Raw genomic sequence first — 15,450 nt, forward strand, 5'->3', positions numbered from 1 at the left:
TGAAGGAGCGCTCGGGAGCCGCGGCGGTCTCGCGGTGCCTGGGCTGGAGGTCGTTGGAGTCACTGTCGCGCGCCAGTCATGCTGCTTTCCCGCCTCAGCGGCCCCGCCGCCGCGCTCCGCAGGGGCATCGCCACCTCAGCGCAGGTACCGGCCGGGCCCGCGCCGCGCTGTGTGCCCCGGCGCGGGCTGGAGAGCGGGGCCTGCGCGCTACGGCCCGCGGGGGGTGGCGGCTGGAGCCTGGCGCCGCCGGCCCCCATGGCAGCCGGGCGGGCTGCGTTGCGCGCTGCTCATCCCTGCCCCCCACGCTATCTGGGGGGGTTTCCACTTGGTCAGACCCCCTGCGGCGCCCCCACCCTCCGGCACGCAGCCTTTGCCGGGGGCACCCCCGCGGGCTAGGCAGCCCTTCGGAGCATTGGAGGCCCCTGCCCCGCCCCTGCTGCGGGGGGCAGCTAAGGGATGGGCCTTGCCAAGGTCACAGGGCGCCTCCCAGCCCTGCCCGCCGGCCCCACCTCCGCAGCCTTCAGGCCTCCAAGCTTGTCCCCTGTCTCCTGGCAGCCTTGCCATCGCGTCCCCTTCCTGGCTGCCCTTCCTCCCCGGCTTCCTGCGCTTGTTGCTGGTCTCCCGTTCTCATCACACGCCTGTGGCACCCCCAGTGCGTGTCCCCCCCAGCCTGCCCCTGTGGGGTCATTCAGATGTGCGCTAATGGAGTTCCTCGCCTCAATCGAGTGAGGCCTCACGTGTGTAGACAGTTAGGCTGTGTCTAGACTGCAGGGTTTTTTTGAAAAAAGTAGCCTTTTTTTCTAAAAAACTTCACCTGCGTCTAGACTGCAGCCGTGTTCTTTCGAAATTAAATCAAAAGAACGCGGCTTTTCTTTCGACGGTGGTACTCCTCATTTCATGAGGAAGAACGCCTTTTTTTCGAAAGTGCTCTTTTGAAAAAAGGCATGCTTGAATGCCAACAGAGCTTTTTCGAAAGAGAACATCCAGACTGCCTGGGTGCTCTCTTTCGAAAAAGCAGCTTGCTTTTTCGAAAGTACTGCTTGCAGTCTAGATGCTCTTTTTCTAAAGTATCTTTCGAAAAAGCCTCTTTTGAAAGAGGCTTGCAGTCTAGACGTAGCCTTAGGGTGTTACACTCGGCTTGTTAAATTTAACGATTACGTTTTGATAAGTATTAACGCGAGAGAAAAGGTGGATGACGTAAAACCTTTTATTGGATTAACCGTGGGCTAGTAATTCTCTGTGGAGCTTGAAAGCTGTCCTCCTTCACCACAGAAGCTCCTCCAATAAAAGATACTACCTCACTCACATTAGCACTCTTTTATGTTCTGGAATCAGCCTGGCTAAAACAACATTACAGCTAAGTACTAATTTATTTAAATTGGCACTAGTGTTACATAGTTACTACAAACAACAGAACTGGTTAGAAGTGGGTCGGAAATATTGCAGTACTTAATCAAAGGGGTAGCTGGGTTAATCTGAATCTTCAAGAACAACGAGAAGTCCTGTGGCACCTTATAGACCAACAGATTTATTGGCGCATAAGCGTTCGTGGGCAAAGACCCACTTTGTCAGATGCATGTATCTGATGAAGTAGGTCTTTGCCCACAAAAGCTTATGCTCCAGTAAAAATCTGTTGGTCTATAAGGTGCCACAGGACTTCTCGTTCTTGCAATACTTGAGTTAAAGATGGGACATGTTGGGCATCTTTAGGTGTCTAATGTAGAAATTGGTGGTATTAATCTTGTGGCACTGGGCCGCAAAAATAGATGTGCCATTTTGTATCTCCATCCCTTTGGCTATTGACTTCTGATCAGGACAGAAGTTGACACTCATTGGTCAGGTGTAACTAGTAATCAACAGATGTGGTAACTGAATCTAGACATTTAATGGAGCTGTATGGTAGATTGGTTTCAGTTACTTTGGTCCTTTCCTGGACATCACTACTAAAATTGATGTCTTCTGTATAGTTCAAATTTTTTCTTTCAAACAATAGTGCTAAGCATGCTCATTCAAGAAATCAGTTTTTATGCTAATCCATGCAGTTTGATTGCTGATTACGAGCATACCTATGTGTGTTCATGTACTGATGATCTATTGCTGTCAGATGGCAGTTGACATGGCAGGGGGGAGGAGGCGGAAAGGGTAGGTATAAATGGCCTGTTTTCAGCATGAAGAGAGGTAAATAGTGATGTCCTGCTGGGGTCTGTTCTGGGACCAGTCCTTTTCAACATATTCATAAATGATTTGGAAAAAGGGATAAACAGTGTGGTAGCAAAATTTGCAGGTGCAAACCTATTGAAGATATTTAAGTCCCAAGCTGACTGGGTAACAGAATGGCAAATTAAATTTAAATATTGATAAATGCAAAGTAATGCACATTAGAAAACATAATCCCAACTATATGTATAAAATGATGTGGTATAAATTAGCTTTTACCACTCAAGAAAGAGAATGTGGGATTATTATGGATAGTTCTCTGAAAACAGCTGCTTGGTGTGCAGGGTCAGTCCAAAGTGAACAGGATGTTAAGCATCATTAAGAAAGAGATAAGACAAATATTACATTGCCTTTATATGAATCCACGCATCACCCAGCTCTTGACTGCTGCATGCAGGTGTAGTCGCCCTATCTCAAAAATGTTTTAGAATTTGGAAAATTTAGAAAAGGGCAACAAAAATGATGAGGGGTACGGAACAGCTTTCCCATGAGCAGAGATTAATAAGAGTGTGACTTCCAATTTGGCAAAGATGACTAAGTGGGGAATGTGCTTGAGATTAGGGATGTTAACATGTAGCTGTTTACATGATTAAGTGATAAACCTGGATTAGGTTAATCCTAACAATTGTCCTCCCTCCTCCCTCTGTATCAGAGGCAGTGGGGGGAATGAGAGTTGTTGCCTGTGTGGAGCCAGCTCCCATGGAGCTGCTTGCTCCACCTCCCTTCCCTGTTGTATACCGCAGAAGCATGTGGGGGCAGGCAGGAGCTGGTGCATGGGGAAAGCCAGCTTGAAAGTGGTGATGCAGTTCAAGGTACAACTCATCAATTGTTAATGCAATAACTGAGATAAAATAGAACTCTTTGAAAATGAGATGCAAACTTGTGTGATGGAGGCTTGAAAACCACCTGAGTAACTATTACAAACATCTATGTCCCTCTTTCTTTTTCTCTTCAGAGCAATGCTAAAGTGGCAGTGCTTGGTGCTTCTGGAGGGATTGGCCAGCCTCTTTCCCTTCTACTGAAGAATAGCCCCTTAGTGAGCCATCTCAGCCTATATGATATTGCTCACACCCTTGGTGTTGCAGCTGACCTTAGCCACATTGAGACAAGAGCCAATGTCAAAGGTATTGTAAGTTATAAATTATGAGGCATGTTACTGTGCACACAAGTCCAAGATTGAAAGGATTCTTAGGCGTGTTCTGTGTTGAGTACCCATGCATATTACTATATGCAGTGGGGCACTACTTGTCCTTTATAAATAAATGTGTTGTCAACTTGAAATTAAAACTGGAAATGGCTTATTTACCCAAATAACTTCAGAACAAGATGTAGTTAAATAGATTCAACTGAGATGGTTAGAACATATTTGATTATCTTTTCATATATATTTTTTAAAGTTCTGATCGATGTGAAAGCAAAAGTCTGTGGTCAGACTTCTCACTTTTTACGGAATTTATTCTGGTAGCCAGTGTGAGCTATCAGCTATATTTTCTTTCTTTAGCTTTTTTCTACAAAGTTCAGAATATCAGTTACCGCTGTAGCTCTTTGAAATAGCCTGCATAAATTCATGCTTGCAGAATGCATTTCTCAAGCATGTGGCTTGGTATAGGCAATTTTCAAAGAAAAAATCTTACTAAGCTTTCACTTCACTCTTCTGGTTTCCATTTCTGTTTATAGGGTCTATTGTTATCCAAGGAGAAAGCTTTGCTTGATAGATATAGGGATTTGTTTTAATTTGTGTAATACAATTACAAGCATTTCTTCTGAGGACAGATGTACTTGCATACTAGATTGGGTCCCTCTGGTAACATTCAGCCCTTCTCATTTGGAAGGATGAAATTAATAATTGAGTTGGGGAAGGCTACATTAAAAATTAACACTGTATCCTGTATCCTTAAACGTACAGTTTCATATGCTAATTTTGATTTGGACAGTTTTAATCTTTCCCTGGAATTGTGAAATGCATAATTACCTGGATTTTCCTTTACAGGGTTCATTGGATCTGACCAGTTATCAGACTGCCTAAAGGGCTGTGAAGTTGTAGTTATTCCTGCTGGAGTCCCTAGAAAACCAGGTAGGTCTTAATTTTATTAAATGTAGCACTCTGAAATGTTTGGGGTGAGACATGAAATGCTACATACTAGGGAAGTTAAATATCGGTTAATTGAATAGTCAAGTAACCTCAAGAATTCTTTTTGGTTGGTTGGTTGATCTGTAGTCTCCGGGAGCAGGGCTGGCAGCCAGTGCACTCTAGCTTCGCTCCTGAGGATCCCCCTGCCACTCTGCACTGCTGTCTTGGTATCAGAGACAGCAGTGCAGGGTGCCAGGCGGGAGCTGGTCCGCAAGGAGAGCCAGTTTAAAAACTAGCTCCCCTCGTGGACTGGCTGCCTGTCTCCCTATGTTGCTGCCTCTGATAAAGAGGCAGCAGTGTGGGATGGCAGCAGCCTCTGTCTACAGTGGGTCTGAGCTCCCGGAGCCAGAACTGAGCCAGGCTGCCAGCTCCTAATACACTTTAAATGCAGAGCCACAGCAGGAGTAGGTCCCAGACCCATTTCAAGCCAGAACTGAGCCAGGCTGCTGGCCAACCTTCTAAAAAATTTACTGGTGTGTGTGTGGGGGGGGGGGGGGGGTAATGCGTGTAGTCTATAGCATTAATCTATAAGCTTTTGGTTATCTGTTAATTGTCTACACTATACATCCCTACTACATACACAGTTACTTCTTTCTTAAGTAGGGGTGGACAATAAGTGGCCTGTGGGCCACACACACGGTTCACCAGGATTAGTCTCTGGTGAGCCACAAGATGCTTTATTTACCTCACATCCAAAAGAATGGCTGTTTTCAACTGACCTGACCCACAAAAGGTTCCCCACCCCTGGTTTAAACAAACCCTAAAATAAAGAAAATATCCTGATTGTGTTTAACATTTCCTGTTCTACTCATATTTGTTGCTGAAAGGTTCAGGCCTTTCTAGACATGGATATTGCTGAAGACTCAATGCCTGGTTCTCAAGGCTGGCTTCATCTCTCCCCCCAGCTCTTGCTCTGAGCTCACACAAGACTGAAACAGGCAGAACTTGTTTTTGATTTAAAAAAAAAAAATCTTTTCCCATGGGCTCGCCTGGCTCCTTGCCAATACTTCCTGGATACCCTCTGTTTCTGGGTTTAACCCTTTACAGGCAATTTAATTAACTGAATGGCTGGGATGTCTAGAAAAGATAGTATTCCTCCCATCCATCACACTAGCTATGTTGATCTAATTTTTAAGTGTATACCAGGCCTCAGTCTCTTACTAGCTGAAGCTGTTTCAAAAGGGCAACTTTGACGTGATCCAGGAAGAAGTAGGCAAGAATTTGCTGGAGTTTGACATAGGGATGTAAACGTTTAGCCAGTTAACTGGCTGGAGCAGTTCCTGTCTGCGGGGGTGGGAGGGAAGCAGGCACTCAAGCCTGCTTGCCCCCATTTAATTGGTTAACCAGTTAAACATAATGTTTAACCTATTAATTAATTAAACAGGATTTTACATCCCTATTATGACAAAACATTGTTTCCTCTTGGTATTATAACTGGGTAGGGCTAGCTCAATCTGGTTCAGTGCAGTGGATGCTACTTGGCTAACCTCTGGAATGATGTACAGTTTGTTTTGATCCCCAGGTATGACCCGTGATGACCTGTTCAATACCAATGCTACCATTGTTGCGAATTTGACGACTGCCTGTGCCAAGCACTGTCCAGAAGCCATGATCTGCATTATTGCTAATCCGGTAAACATTAATGCTGGTAGATCTTGATACACAGTGTAGAGAAGCCAAAGGACTAGCAGCCTTAGTTAACTGACTATTAAAAAGGCAAGAATTAATATAGTACCATCCTAATTGAGAGACTTTCCAATCTTGTCTTTACTGAAAACAAATTGGCTAGAGCTAGATTTCCAAGTTAATGCTGGTCCTGTGACTATGACCGATTCCATAGATATAAAATAGTGTAGAAATCTTAAATAAATATCATGCAGTAAACCTACAAGAGAGAGCTATGCAGGATATGTATGTTTACTAGTAGATTAATCTGATGAAGCTTTGGTTCTTTAACATGCCCTTCATTACATGAATGAACCAGTGGAAGTATTGATGCAGGCTCGAAGCCATTCTGAGTTCTGATCTTCAGTTTAGTTACTGACAAAGATTTTGGATAAAATGGTGTTTAATTGCATTAATTCAAGAAAAGTGCACACTGGTGTCCACTGGAATAGTTGAGCGCTGTTGTCAGCTTGCTTGTTTAACTAACTAAAATTGTGATGGTATCATAGAAATGACATCATAGGCATTATAAAGATGCTCACTTTGCATCCTGTTAGAGATCTGATGAGCGTTCCAATTGTGTTCTCTAAATAAAAGCTCAGTTTTGTGGTGGTTGTTTCATTTCTAACCCATGGCTAGGATATGTAAACCGGTTAACTTAATAAATAAGCAAAAAGTAGCAGTGTGTTAATGCATTCCTACCTGCTTCTCAACCCTAGGTAAATTCTACCATCCCAATAACCTCTGAAGTTTTTAAGAAGCATGGGGTTTATAATCCCAACAAAATCTTTGGTGTTACAACACTGGACATTGTCAGAGCAAATACTTTTGTGGCTGAACTAAAGGTATGTTGTAATCTCCCTGCGTCAGTAGATTTACCACTATGAGCCTTTATTGTGGATGTTAGCAATGCTCATTGTCATAACTTAGCTCTATTCATTCATGATATGTCTCCGATTCCCTAGAACTAGCTATTTCCAGACTGTCCTTCAGGGTGCAGTTACAGCTGTGAAATTCTTGTCAAACTACACCTTGAGAGTCTGAGGCACATGCTTACCTTACCAATAGTGACATTTTCACTCCTTCTAGTGCTGGAGTCTAGTTTCACTGTGGAAGAGTGAGCTGGTTTCTACCATGCCTCTCTGAGCAGTAAACTTGTTGCAGGATGTTGTCTCATGGGAGAACAGCTTGACTTTCATACTCCTGGTGGAGTTTGCAGTGCTGGCATTTCAGTTCATTTAGAAAAGGCTAGTGAGAGCAAGGTCACCAGGATAACAAACAGGTTTCTCTGATGTGGTTTTAATTCACTCTCCAGGACATGACTGCACTTCAGTCTGTTTCCGTTATTCTACCCCATGTTGTGTTACATTGCAGATATCTGATTAAATGTTCAGGAGAGAAATATGTCTTAAGGCATACTGCTTTTCTTGCCCAGACACTTAATGATTGCTAAAGCCATGAATTTTCCTGCAGGGTTTAGATCCTGCTCGAGTAAATGTTCCTGTTATTGGCGGACATGCAGGGAAGACCATCATCCCTCTGATCTCTCAGGTATGTTACAGTGAATATTCAATGCATGGAAATGGTCTTATCACCCTGCTCTCCTTCAGTATTGCATTAGTGTCAATTTGAAATGTGGTTACTGAGATCTTACAGTGCCAAGACAAGAGAAGATGTCTCTGTCCAGCTGTTTGTACGTGTTCATTCACAAGAGAATGTGTTGTACAATTGGAAATTCATTCTGCACACTTCCAATGACCTAAGTCTAAGGTCCTCTGGGACTATTACAGGCTCCATAAACTTATGTGGCATCTCAGAGTAAGAGCCTTCTTCCCCAAGGAGCTTTTAGTCTGATAGACAAGAGATGGCACAACTGCTTAGGGAAGTGAGCTAGGAGAGAGCATTAGAAATGCAGGTACTGAGACATTTATTGTACAATGTGTACATTTGATATCCATAAATAAAGTTGGTTGCCTGTTGCCATCATGGGTGGATTCAAGACTAGTGAGTGGGCCGATTGAGTGGCCCTTCTTTGTCTCAGTGGGCTGCATGATCAGTGGTGGGTAATCTGCAGCCCACTGGGTTCTGCCTGTGCCTGCACACCACCTCTCTGCCTCCTTCCCCATGCCTTACTGTGGCACAGGAGCCCCACACTTCCTACTCTTTCCCCTCCTTTCCATCACTTTTAGAGTGCCATAAATCTGCTGAGTTGTGCTCCATTCCCACTTCTTCCTCTTCTCCCAGAGCTTGAATGTCACACATCAGCTGATGCACAGCGCCCAGAAAGTGCTGGGAGGGATGGGGAGAAGTAGGAAGAGTGGGGCCCCAGTGTTGGAGAGGGGTAGACAGGAGGTTGTACGGGCCACAGATGGAACCCAAGTGGGCTGCTTGTGGCTGTGGGCTACAGGTTACCCTCTGACGTATGAGAAATGTAAGTAACTGAAGAAGAGATGGAATGAGTGACCTTGGGCTTTATTGGGAGTCCTGGGGCAGAAATGAGATGAACACCCAAATCTGACTCGTAGTCCTGTGTCTGAAACTTTTGAGAAGAGGGGAGGAAGGAATCTGAGAAGTTGGCTATTGCAGGGATAGGAGATGCTTGGTAGATGCTAAGGATGTTAAAGACTAGTTGACTATTCTGTAAGCATTTAACTAATCGACTTGTTAATAGGCACTCCCACATTCCTCCTTTGAAATGTACAAGAGCCCCTGCTGAGTCCGGGCTGCATGCAGGTGCTTTCTTTGAAATGCACAAGAGTCCCCAGTGGGGACTCTTGTGCATTTCAAAGCCATGGACCCCGGGATCAGTGGGGGACTACCCAGCTGACCCCAGGTTCTGGGGAAATGCCACAGGGAGCCCATGATCAGCTGGGGAGTCCCCAGCTGACTCCAGGCAGCTGTCCCTTTGAATTGCACGGATGTGTCGTTTAAAGAGACAGCCGCCGAACAGCTGATCTGCGGACTAGTCGAGGAACAGGGCAGGGTGCTGGAGGTGGGAGAGAGTGGGGGGAGGGGGGCCTGGGACTGGATTACCTTACCAGGCTGGGTTGCTGCACCTGGGCAGCAGTGGCTGGATGAGGAGCTGGTACAGAATTGCCGCAGCCAGATCATGACCTCCCCTCCTACCCATGCTGCAGCAGGAAGGGGGGCCACAACCAGCCCTTCCTGCGGTCAGATGGAGGCTGAACCATGGAGCCTGCCCTAGATCAGAGCTGGGGACAGGAAGCTGCAGCCAGATGAGGGCTAGGCAGGGAAAACCTCCAGGGAATGCATCCATGCCTTGCTGTCCCCTTAGCCGGCAGGAGAGAAGGCGAAGTGGTAGTTGTGACGTAGTGGGGGGGATACCTTGCTGGTTGCTATGCTGGGCAGTGGGCTGTGGGTGACCTCTGCTGGCTGTAGCATGGCCCAGCAGGGCAGGGGATGAGTCGTTATGCAAGGGGGCTCCGAATCTGTCTGACCAGTTATCTCCCAGGGAGTGGAACAATGGGAAGAAGGCGGAGTGGAGCCCTGGCTGGGAGGCAGGGCTGGAAGAGAGTGGTAGTTTCGGTCTGAGAAGCAGGGGAGGAGGAGCTAGGGAGGGGGGCTGGGATTGTAGGGCCCAGCCATCTCCAATCTCAAGGGGGGGTAGTGAGGCCTCCTAGCCCCAGTTCTGTAATCAGATTACATCTGTGCTGTGCTGTATCCTGAAGAAGCAATAAACTCCCTCTATTCTACTGGCTGGCGGAGTCTGTTCGTGCCACTACGGGGGTGCAGGAGATAGGGAAACCCCAACGCGCAGTCACAGTAGTACGCAGTAGCTGTTTCTGGCACTACTTCTTCTCTGCAAGCTGGATCTGGTGGGGATGGTTGGAACTCACTCTCCCCTGCAGGAAGCTGGTGCTCCAATATTGCAGGGGGCACTGTGAGGTTGGAACATCAGTGCAGGCTCGCTGCCATGGTGGGAGCAAGAGAGGGCTGAGCTCAAGCTGCAGGAGAGCCATATTTGGCTCCCTACAGAGCCATAGGTTGCCAACCCCTGCTCTAAAGTATCATGTGTTTAAAGGGGTGTTGTGATGAACTGATAAATGAGATTTTTCCATTTTAGTGTACACCAAAAGTGGAATTCCCTCAGGATCAATTGGAAACACTTGCGGGCAGAATTCAGGAGGCTGGTACTGAAGTTGTGAAAGCAAAAGCAGGAGCAGGTTGGTTCTTGGAAACACTTCTGAATCTTAAATTGTTTAACCAGTTCAGGGTGCAAGCAGTACTTTTGTGTTCCAGAATAGACTGGAAACTACAGGACAGTGTAGCACATTGGTATTTATTACAAATGGATTAGTGCTGCTATTGGCAGCACTCAAGCTCTTCAGTTCATTAGGTAGATTACTATTTAACCCTACTGTATGGAATCTACTGTACAACCTTCTTCACCTGCAAATTAAACTGGTCAAACACATGCCAATAAAATGGCATGCTAGTGGTCCAAAGTTACTGTTCAGTGATGGGTTCAAGGTTTTTGATCTTGTGCTATCTCAGCTGTTGGACTTGACTAATGCACTGTTAAATATGAACAGTTAAACCTAGGTGTGGGGAGCTTAAGCCTGGATCTGGCTCCTGAGGTTTGGGGTCCCCCTAGCATTGGGGAGCTCATGCTAGTTAGTGAGGGGTGGCTTTTTTGTTTCTCACTTGTGTGCAGCCCCTGACTGATTTTTCTGTGGATCATTGGCCCCTGATTCAAAAAAGGTTCCCCACCCCTGGGTTAAACAGAGCTCTTGTTCTTTACTGCTTCCTTCTGATATACAATCTCTTCCTTAGTTTTTTTTTTTTTTTTTTTTTTTTTTTAAACTAACATCTCATTTCAGCATAGAGGGGAGTAAGTACTAGATGTGAAAACAAGCAGAGGAACTTCAACAAAGAAGAAATATTCTGCTCTTTTAATATATAGCTCAGTAATAGGCAAAACTACTTTTTTCCCCTTTGTGCATCTTCTTTAAAAGAAAAGATGCTTTCAGTGTGGTGGGGGACAAATTGATGCTTGTGAGTATTGAAAATATGTAATTCCAGTACCTGCTGAATTTGTGTTAGCCACCTCTCCAAAAATGTGACACTGATTCAAATGTCAGATTGTAAACAAGCTTCCATCCTACACTAGTTTTAAACTTTTCAGTTAGGGTTAAAGTTTAAATAAATAGTGATATTAGTGATCCTACCAGTCTGAACTAATATCTTTGTTCTGACTCCTGTTTGTACAGGATCTGCTACCTTATCTATGGCGTATGCTGGGGCCAGGTTTGTCTTTTCTGTGCTGGATGCAATGAATGGAAAGGAAGGTGTTATTGAATGTTCTTTTGTGAGATCGGAAGAAACAGAGTGTCCATATTTTTCCACACCTTTGCTACTTGGGGTATGTCTCTTGGATGGTGTTTTTAACTGACATGTTTAGTGTAATAAATTGTACCTTAAGTTGGAAGGGTGTTGCAGAAGTAGCTTGTTTGGCTAATGCAACACTTCAGATAGCATTTTATAACTTTAGATATTTGAGTCAGGCATGTAATAATCCTATTCAAATGATTTTTAGAAGGGGCAGTAGCCTAACTCAAAGCTATTCCTTGACATTCTTAATGAAAAACTGGAGTATGAAGTACTTTAAACATTTGCAGTAGGTTTTGAGCTCCTGATGTTTCAACAGAGCTAAATAAGAAAAGGACTTGGCTATTTTAGTAACTGATTTACTCAGGCAAATCCAAGTTTTGCGTTTCAGTTGCTCCCTGTCCTTACTTCTGCTTTTGAATTGACTGGATAACCAGGTCCTCTAATTTAAATCAGTATCTCAGTCTGAACTCTTTATTCTCAGTCACTCTGACTAGGAGGTTGTAATGTGTATTTTTATGAAGAACTGTCAGAACTTCAGTAGAACTCAAGTGTCTGGTCACCTTAACTCAATGGTCTCAAACTTTTTTAAGCACAAGATCGCTTTTTGAATTTAAGTGCAATCCAGGATCTACCTCAAACCCAAATACCCTTGCCCTGCCTCCATCCTGCACCTTCTCTGAGGCCCCGTCCCTGCTCACTCTGTCCTCCCTCCGTCATCCTCCCTCCATTTCACCAGGCTGGGGCAGAGGGTTGGGGCACAGGCTCTGGTCTTGAGCCTGGAAATGTGAGGGGGCTCTGAACTGAGCCTGGGGCAGGGGTTCAGGGTGCAGGCTCTGTAAAGGAGTTTGCATCCAGAGGGCTCAGGGCTAGGACAGGGGCTTGGGGTGCAGGAGGGGATTCATGACTGGGGCAGGGAATTGGAGCTGGCTCCAGCTGGACACTGCTTATCTCAGGTGGCTCCTGAGTGGTGGGGCAGTGAGACCAAGGCAGGCTTACCCCTGCCCTGGCCGTGCACCACACTCCAAAGCAGCCAGCAAACTCCCTACATTCCAAGCTCTGTTGTGCCTTCGCCCTCCGTTTTGTGGAGATAGAATACAGGATGAGAGAGGGGGTACCCTGACATCAGCGCCCCCTCTTCTCCCTTCCCTGCTCTGCACTGCAAGCAGGAGGCTCCCAGGGAGGGGCAGCTCCAAGGCTATGGGTAGCAGTGTGGGGAGGGGCAACTGAAGTACCAGCACTTGGTAGCTTCTTGGCCAAACCAGTCAAGATCACTTATCAAAGGCTCCAAGATCTACCAGTAGACTGGGGTGTGAAAGCCTCAGTGTGACTTCCAAAGCCCTACTGGTGTCCAGGAATTGCAGTTTGGTGGCCAATATAAATAATGAGTTAAGAATGCTGTGGCGTTTGGGAACAATGGAAGAATGTTTTATAGAAGACTTAACTTAGCATTGCTCAGGTCCTTAACTCAATAGTTTCGTGTTTTCTTAATTTTTAAATACTTATTCTGGGGAGGGCAGGAGATGAGGGGTTTGGTATGCAAGCTGCCCCAGGAAGAGAGGGCTACCCCAACCACATCTCACTCTAGCAGCTTGAGGCCAGATGAGAAGCTCCCCTCCATAGCTGCTGCAGCTCCAGGCACAGCTGTGGGGAAAGGTGCATGTCCCCCAGCTGGGACAGACACGCAAACTCTCTGAAATATATAGTAGATAGCTGTCCTTTTCTTCACTCCTGCTGGCCCAATGGGGTTATAGCTAGGGATGTCAATGTCTAGTCAACTACACGATTAACCAGTAAGCCTCTGCTAATCAGTTAATCCTGTTGACTACATTCAGTTCTAATCCCTCCACACCTGCTGGCTTCATGGAGCTACCTGCCTCCCACAGAGGCAGCAGGGGGTGGGGGTGAGGGCAGGGGAGGCTGCCACAGAGCAGCCTCTGTCCATTACAGGGTTGGGCTCACCATAGACAGAGGCTGCTCCATGGATGCCGGCACAGCATCTGCCCCCAGACCTTCACTTGGAGTCTATCAAATAGTTGTGTAACTGATCATATTTTATGCTATTACACGATTATTCAATTACATTATCTAACATCCTTCGTTCTAGCTCTCCCAGTCCCCATTGCTGCCCCCTTGCAGTCATTCTGCAGTATAACTGTTTCTCATAAAATAAACAGTCGAATTCCAGGCACATCCCATTGTTCTGGCATGACCAAATCCTGACCTTGCTTTAAATTAGGCTAAGAGGAAGCTGCATACTAAAATTGGTGGTCCTACTCTTACTGTTTAGGAGAAGTTCTTGAACAGATGGGCTCGGATGCACAAACTCAATCTACTATATATTTGAGAAATGTAGCCTAGTTTATTTTATGTGGACTATGTAAAGTAGGGATGAAAAATCCTGATTAATTGGTTAATCGGTTAAACACTACATTTAACTGATTAAAGTGACTAATGTGGAGGGGAAGCAGGGTTGGAGCCCTCTTCTCCCACCCCCACCCTCTCCAGCCCACAGAGAGCAGCTCCTGCTTATGGTGTATCAGGGCCCACCATGGACAGGGGCTGCTCTGGCCAGGCTGGAATGACCCATCCATGGTGTGCCCCGAAGGGCTGGAGCAGCCCCCTGCTCTGGGCTGGGGGCTGCTCGAGCCCCCATCAGTTAACTGGGACCTTACTGGTTAACCAGTTAGCCTCTCTCATCCCTAATGTAAAGAGAAGCTTTTGAGACAAGAATTCAAAAAGAAAAGGGAGTTGCAGTCCTTGAGGGGAAGTAGACAGTGAAAAGGTATCCTACTCACTGAGAGTGGACTGAAGTAAAGACTGGAGTGAAATAGATTGGGCCAAGACGTCAGACAGGATCAGCAGCAGCAGCAGCAACCATGGGCTGAATGCCCGTTGGTGTCCGATGCCTCCCTCACTATTTCCTTTCATCTTTCCCTGTCCAGTGTAGAATGACTTAGTTTTTATTATATCATCTATCCATTCTTTGTGGGGTCTGCCTCTCCTATTTGGACCGTAAATTATGCTGAATATCAGGGTCTTAACTTCTTATCGTTCATTCTGCAGATATGTCCGAACAGCTGTAACTTCCATTGTATAACCTTCTTCTGTAGGTTCTCTTTAGTCTCTAAAGCAGTGGTTCCCAAACTTTTCGGCACCACGCCCCCCCTCCCAAAAAAGCAGCAAAACTTGGGGTGGGATTGACGGTGTGTGTGAGGGGTTGGGTCACCTCGTGCCCCCTGGAATTTCTTCCCACCCCCCAGTTTGGGAACTCCTGCTTTAAAGTCTGGGTTCTAGAAGGGTAACTGCAGAGTAGATTTGAAAAATCAGTGGAAGCCAGTGGTGCAAATGTATGTGATAGTCTTTCTGCAGCGTAAATCAGTTCCTTAAATTAGCATGTGGCTTTAGGAAAGCAACAGAACAGTTGAGGGAAGGGAGAAGGAGAAGTTGGTATCTCAGCTCCTCTTCTAGGAAGGAGATGGTCCTAAAATTGGACAAGACACCATCTTCCCCCATCCTGACTAGTGGGTGGGAAATAAAGTAGCTGTTTGAAATGTTTCGAGACTCTCTCCTGCAGATGCACCAGTTGGAGACCTGAGGAGGAGGGAGGGTTTTTAACGAAAGTTAATCCTCTAGCATAGATTTTAAAGCTATTCCTTGCTAAAGAATGCAGAAATTGTGTAACCCTAAAACTCTTCTTCCCCCCCCTCAGAAAAATGGAATTGAGAAGAATCTAGGTATTGGCAAGATCTCTCCTTATGAGGAAAAGATGGTAACTGAGGCCATGTCTGAGCTGAAAGCTTCTATCAAGAAAGGAGAGGAGTTTGTGAAGAGCATGAATTGAAGAGCGGATGGGGAAGAAGAATCACCGTTTCCTTAATTTATTAAGGCATCATGTCACTTTAAAAGACTTCAGATGCAAAGTACGAGCTTTGATCGAAGTCATTCTGTATTAGTGTATTATCTGCTCTCAATTGGTCAATTGGAATTCTACTCAATAAAACAGCCTCCTATTTTTTTAAGGGTACTCATTGGACAGTTGCACAATGTGCTTTCTAAAGCTGAAAATGCTCAAATGTGAGAGAGGG

General features: G+C 45.7%; 1 protein-coding gene across 1 annotated transcript; it reads left to right on the forward strand.

Annotated features, from left to right (window-relative positions):
* The first annotated feature begins 9 nt into the window (after positions 1-9).
* Positions 10-15,389, forward strand: MDH2 (malate dehydrogenase 2). The gene is made up of 9 exons (XM_075904943.1): positions 10-144; positions 3,173-3,341; positions 4,208-4,291; positions 5,871-5,980; positions 6,733-6,858; positions 7,487-7,564; positions 10,098-10,197; positions 11,245-11,396; positions 15,075-15,389. The coding sequence occupies exons 1-9, from the start codon at positions 79-81 to the stop codon at positions 15,204-15,206; spliced, it is 1,017 nt and encodes a 338-aa protein (XP_075761058.1). The 5' UTR covers positions 10-78; the 3' UTR covers positions 15,207-15,389.
* The last annotated feature ends 61 nt before the right edge of the window (positions 15,390-15,450 follow it).

The sequence above is a fragment of the Pelodiscus sinensis genome, chromosome 21 (genome assembly GCF_049634645.1).
Source record: "Pelodiscus sinensis isolate JC-2024 chromosome 21, ASM4963464v1, whole genome shotgun sequence".
NCBI classification, from domain to species: Eukaryota; Metazoa; Chordata; order Testudines; family Trionychidae; genus Pelodiscus; species Pelodiscus sinensis.